The sequence below is a fragment of the Diabrotica undecimpunctata genome, chromosome 7 (assembly GCF_040954645.1).
Source record: "Diabrotica undecimpunctata isolate CICGRU chromosome 7, icDiaUnde3, whole genome shotgun sequence".
NCBI classification, from domain to species: domain Eukaryota; kingdom Metazoa; phylum Arthropoda; class Insecta; order Coleoptera; family Chrysomelidae; genus Diabrotica; species Diabrotica undecimpunctata.
Window position 1 is genome coordinate 85,969,654 of NC_092809.1, and position 6,510 is coordinate 85,976,163.

General features: G+C 33.0%; 1 protein-coding gene across 1 annotated transcript; it reads right to left on the reverse strand.

The window, feature by feature from the left end:
• Window positions 1-1,982: 1,982 nt before the first annotated feature.
• Window positions 1,983-3,608, reverse strand: LOC140446514 (uncharacterized). The gene has a single exon (XM_072539071.1). It carries the CDS (start codon window positions 3,606-3,608, stop codon window positions 1,983-1,985), a length of 1,626 nt encoding a protein of 541 aa, XP_072395172.1.
• Between the last annotated feature and the right edge of the window lie 2,902 nt (window positions 3,609-6,510).

Consider the following 6,510-nt stretch of genomic DNA (forward strand, 5'->3'; position numbering starts at 1 on the left):
TTACCGAGGAATACAATAATACAAAACACAGTAAAACAGGATACAAACCGTCTCAGGTTTACAAATCCAACGAAAAAGCCATTTTAAACAAAAGTTATACTCATTTAAAGATTTCCGGTCCACGAAAGTTTAAAGTTGGCGACATTGTGCGTGTATCAAAGGCAAAACATTTCTTCGAAAAGGCCTACACACCCAATTGGACTACTGAATTATTTAAAATTGCACAAGTTAAGATAACAAATCCTATAACGTATTTGCTCGAAGACATGCAAGGTGCACCGATTAGCGGCGATTTTTACGAAGAAGAATTGCAGAAAACATCAAGCCCTGACATATACCTGGTCGAAAAAGTACTCAGACGAAAAGGCAATAAGATGTATGTGAAATGGTTAGGAATGGATAGCAAACACAACAGCTGGATAGATAAATCGAATATAGTTTGAGGATCTATATTTCGATTCGCCGCGTAGACATACATTTTTTGAAAAGGCCAAAACTTAACCGCAAGGAGTGGGGGATGACAAAAGTATAAATTTAAGACAAATTATGACGATCAGTTCAGTTTACATCCACTTCGTCAACGGTGTTTCGAAAACAAGAAGATGAGCTCTCAAGATAGCGGTTACGACAGTCAGCCTGTTAATTTCGATGATGATAGCAGTGAATTTAGTATAGAATTTGACTACGATGAAGATAGTCAACCGCCTAGTCCTGGCGCTGAATTAGATCGAGTATTGGCAAAATTTGAAGAAGCAGCCAAAAATGAAGTATATTGTTAGAAGCCTCCTTTCCACTCGAAAATTGCATACTTAAAGTTGGTCTATCTCCAGCTAGACATTTTACAACATCCATCATTCTGTGTCAATACACCAAGTTTCGAAGAATTAGTTTAGATAAATTTGAGTGGAGTGACATAATTAAACTGTGTACACTAAAGATGAATGATTTTTTCCAAGCAGATCTACCGACTTATGCCGATGAGTATGATCCTATCGAGTTTCAGTGTGGAGAATACTGCAAGATTAGACAATTGATGTATGATTCAACCAGGTTCCTTGTTATTGAAAAGCATGGTGTGGAATACTATCTAGATGTAAATGATGTTACGCAAATTCTACAAGTACATTACAGTATACTGACTCATCGCATATCCATGTTGGAAAATTTAAATTTTCATGAATATTATAGAAATGTTATAGACTTTATGAAGCAGAATTTTTGTACAGATACTAGTTTATATGGACCGTTGGAAGCTTTAACTGCGTTTTGCGAAATTTCTCCATCAGATACTTTGTTAGGTCAAGCTATGAGAGAATATGTATATTATTATAAAATTAAAGTTGTAAATGATTTAACTGAATAAATAATATTAATAAATATGTTGTCTTTTATTTGTAATCTAATATAAATAAAACCAAAAAACAAAAGAAACACAACTTGAGATTACACAAATTTATTATTAAAAATTACATTATAAAATTCTACAGTACTATACTTATAAAATACTATATTTAAAAAACTACAATTTACAAAAATTTTGCGATAAGTGATCTTTTTGTTCTTATGAGTAGCCATATACTGCACTAAAAGAAGAAAATTATGTATGCATAGAGCATCTACATTGAAAGGACCAAGTAGTATCAAACAAGACATGATCAAACGAAAACAAATACATGTTATTCAACACGATAATCTCCCCACGGAAGCGTATTAAATGATTTTGGTATTAAGTACCGCTTATCGTCATAAGGACTTAGACCCGTTTTGGATTACTCGATGCTGAATACTGAGTGTTGGTACGACCGAATACATCTTTGGCTCGCGGTTTGAATTTTGAATTCTTTAAGACATTTTTCATATTCTTCGTACGTAATTTTATTTCGAACGACGTTATATTTCACTCCTTTTGCCTTTTTCGTTATTCCCAAATTTCCCAAGTCACATTCAATTCTCTCTTTGTTTAGATATTTTCGTTCTAGACGCTACCTTTCCTTTTCTCTCTCTTCGTCAGTTATTTGGATTTTAAATGTGTATATTTTTGATCTTAGCCCAATAAAATGTGTAATTATTTTTCCATTTACCTCGTCCTTCATTAATCCAGGTACCTTTTTATTTAGTCGTTTTATCTCGTATGGGTTATTTTCGGCATAGTCGGAGGTATCGAATTTACTCTGATATGCTTTTAAAACCTCTTTGTATGCATCTGAACATTGTAGTTCATAAATAAAGCTGTCTGTATCCATATAGAGCAATGAACAGTTTTCTCCTCCCATCATTGGAAGCATAAAGTTGTAATGAAAATCATACATACATAATTTGGATATGTCAAGGATTGCTGCGCCTATAATCAGAGGTTTATTAAAACATACCTCTGCTTTCGTTAGTTCGGTGGCCACCAAATTTTCGCTAAAGATTTTACGACTATGAAACCGACTACTTGCAATCAGATTTCTGGCTCCGTACCTTCCATGCCATTTTTTACATAATTTTACAATACGATGACGCCTTATTTTCTCCATGGTCTTCCCGAACACAGCATTATTCATCAATTTGAACACATTTTTCTCGAAGCTACTTGTGGCTGCTGCTCGTAAGTTGGTATTTAACTCAATGTACGGTCGCAGCCACGCAGATTGATTAAATTTCAAAACTCTATGTATCTTTGTTAAAATTAATCCGTTGGCCAATGCCTGTTTAAGATTTCTATAATGAATAATATATTTTGTTTTGTGATATAAGGTTGGTATTAACTTTGGTAATTTTGAACCGGGCGGAATGCGGTGTTCGGCAGCAAATGGAAAATCTTTATGTTTGTCATGTAATTCACGTGGATACTCTAAGTCAACTTGGAAAAAATAGCCTTCTTTCGCATTATCCGGTATTGACATAATATCGATATGACCTTTGGGAAGATTAGTGGAGTTTACTTCAAATTTGGTTATGTCTTCAACCCACTTGAATCCTCCTATTGGTAAAGCTTCACTCATGGCCCAGCCATACAGATTGTTTACGTCTAAGTACAGGATGTACTTAGTGGGCTGTGTGGGATCATAACGTAATGTGTATTTATTATTAGCTTCCGAATATCTATTACTACAACCAGATATTCCACCTCTTATGCATTTTTCCATGAATAAAATCATATCAATATCCTTTAATAAATCTAATTTGCATTGTGTGTATTTGAGCATACAATCCCACGTATACCCAGGCATAGTATAATACCATGCTGGATCTAGTTTATATGTGTCTCGACATTTTTGTCGGAACTGCTCAAATACATCAGCCAACAGCAGAATATCTGTTTTTAAATACAAATCGCTAAATTCTCCCAAATTTTTAAAATTAAATTTCTTCCAAACATTTTGCGCATGAGCATACTTCTCATCACTAATATATTCATCATTCAATTTGTTATAGAAATGATCACTTGAAGGCAAAGAAGTTTCCTCTAATTTATCTGTACTGTCAATATAAACATAGCAAAATACTCCTTTACACGTTAGCAAATTGAATGCATCATCATCTAATTGACTAAATTCTCGTCTTAAAATCTTCTTTTCCGATGTATCTAAAATTGATGCCAATTCGTCGAGTGAAACTCCCATAAATCTTAGTGAATCAATAAATCGTAATTTAATTTGATCTTGATTCGTTTGTAATGTAAATGAAATGTATTTTTCTTTGTTTATGGGAAGTAAGGTCAAGTGCCCATGTTTGCAAAGATCTATAATCATGAAATGCGAGTCGTAACCACTAAAATTGTGAAATACAATGGGAACGACAAACAATTTTTTAAAGTTCAAATTACATGCTTGGTGCGCAAATCCTCGTACTTGTCCAGTAAAATAGTCGTGATCTAAAACAATTGTATCTGTAGCCAAAAAGCGTTTCTCACAAATATGGCACACAGTTGCTCCATTTGAGCAAGGCTTTTCGACCATAGGTACAATTGTCTTTATTTTGGAATTTAAAAATGTGGAAATTTCAGCTATTTCTTTTGCGAACCACTCCATGCAATTTTCACCTCTATAGCTCTTAAAATAAGATAAGCTGTCATCGTTATCACATTTCAAATAATAACCTGCACTAAAAGGTACATGTTTCTGATATTTTGCTGTTTTACTTAATGTGACATTGGAATCCGTAAAATTATGTAATTGACATTCAAAATCGGCATAAACTATAAACGGAGTTGTTTGTTGGTATGTAAAATTACGAAAAGCCACATGATCATATTTAGGAATTTGCATTTATTCTTATCTGAACACATTTCTTCGTGCTCTGCTAGTTTGCTTTCACTGTGAAAATAGTTTAAACAACGATCGCAAATATATTTTTTATTGTGGTACTTGTTTACTCGTGACCTCACTAATTTTCCTAAATCTTTAATCCAACAATAATGAAGGCGTATTTCAGTCTGATCGTTATCTTCTGGAAGAACATCGTAATCGTTTAATTTTGGAAAATATTTATCTTGTACAAGAAGCAAATTCACATACTTTTCCATCTTTTGCGGTGTCAGTCTGGCAGGTACTACTTCGTAAAATTATTTGTCCTTAACTACATTTAATTCTAATAAAAAACATTGACTGATATGGCGTTTAATTTTTCGAATTTTGGTTTAATGGCATTGGGCTTTCTAATTTACCCGTTTGCAAGATAGTAGAATAATGCGGATATTTGGATACTCTTTGTGGATCCTTAGTAACAGGACACAAAGCGCTAACTATTGACCAATAAAAGCATGCCTGATCGAAATTATGCACATTAATGCACGCTCGTTTTTTCTGAATCTCTATTGGTAATTCAATGACGGATGAGCCGTTTCCTATTTCCACTTTATTAATATTAACCTCCAATGAAATTACTTTAGATAGCGCGGCCCCCGAATCTTTTTCAGCAAATTCAGACAACTTTGTAAAAATTTTATCTTTAACGTATTCAACAAACCAAAGATGTAAATCGGTCGATGTATCTATAATAGCATTTTTCGTATTGAAATATTTTAAATCTAAACTTTCACATAGAATGCAGTATTGACTTTGACTATTCTATTTGTTTTCAATATAATTTTAATTTTTCTACTAAAAACTGTAAATACATCATTCAAAAACATTCCTACATCCTTATGACATAAATTTACTATTACCCCGGTTTTAACTCGACTATCGACTAGCGAAACACGAAATAATATTTTCCCATTTAACTCTATTGCGTAATTTTGAATTAAGCCCCAACCCAACGTACTTATTATTGAAATTTAAAATAATTTGCCTAAAATGCTTAAAATGTCCTATGTAAGTTTGCAATTTTCTAACTGTTCCTACGGATAGTTTATTGTTTTTAATTACTTTACTACATCTCCAAATTTGACTATTTAACCGTCTTGTCCAAACTTTACGATCCCTTTCAGTGAATTTGTCAAAAATTATTTGACTAAGCTTTGTAATAATGTGCATCAAATCATCAGACTGTTTAATTACTTGTTCATGCATGGCTACTCACAAAAAAAAATCACTCACCTCTTTAATCTAGTTTTCTACTATCTTAAAAGAATTGGCTGGTTTTCGGTTGACTCCAACAGCTACAGCTCCTTCGAAGACTATAGAATATTTTTTGTCCACCAAGAACTGCAAATACGGGTTATAATCTTTTGTTACACGTTCCGGTAGAAAGACTATGTTTTCCTCCAATTCCAATAGTATCGACTTTCCAAACTTGGAGTTTACCTCCCGGGCATTTATTATTTTCTTCGGCTCGTTTATGGGCAGTTGGTTTAATTTTATTGCAGGTTTTTGTTCTGCAACCAAAGAAACTGCATTTATTTTTGATAGATCCATCTACAATAATCGAAAAAACTAAAGTTTTTCTGTTTAACGTGAATGGAGATGCATTTTGGGAATAGAGATGAAGCATATACTACAAGAAATCGAAATACGAAAAGAAGAGAACACTTCTTATAAAAACAACTTTTTAAACCAACCACGATAGAATGGGCATAATAAATACAAATATTTATTATGCCCATTTATACATTTTTCATAAAATACTGCATGAAATACGAACAGAGATGTACAATCCTCATAAAATACATTGATAAAAAGGACATAATACATAAAAATATAAAAAGAAAAAAAAACGCTTACCTTTATCAAATATGTAAGTCACTGCACAACTGAATACTGCGAAATAGTTGTAGTAAGTTTGAAATGCATCTGTGACAAACAAATGCGCTCCTCGGTCTTTTAAAGGCCCGAACTGCACATCGCCCCACGCGAGCTCAAGTTGCGTCAACCAAATGCGCGTACGGTTACATCGGTAGATCCGTTACAAAGATAAGAAACGCATAATGTTTTGAAAATTTTATATTTTCTGTTTTTATTAGTAAAAACCACACATGATAACATATTTCATGCAAAATTAAGATTGCGGTATGAGAATTGTTTTGATCAATTTTCAAACTTGTAAATGTAGTTACCGCTATCATTATACATTTTACAAAATGCA

What these genes read in the sequence shown, in the direction of transcription:
- LOC140446514 (XM_072539071.1), bottom strand. Translation starts at nt 3,608, where the DNA reads ATGGGAGTTTCACTCGACGAATTGGCATCAATTTTAGATACATCGGAA.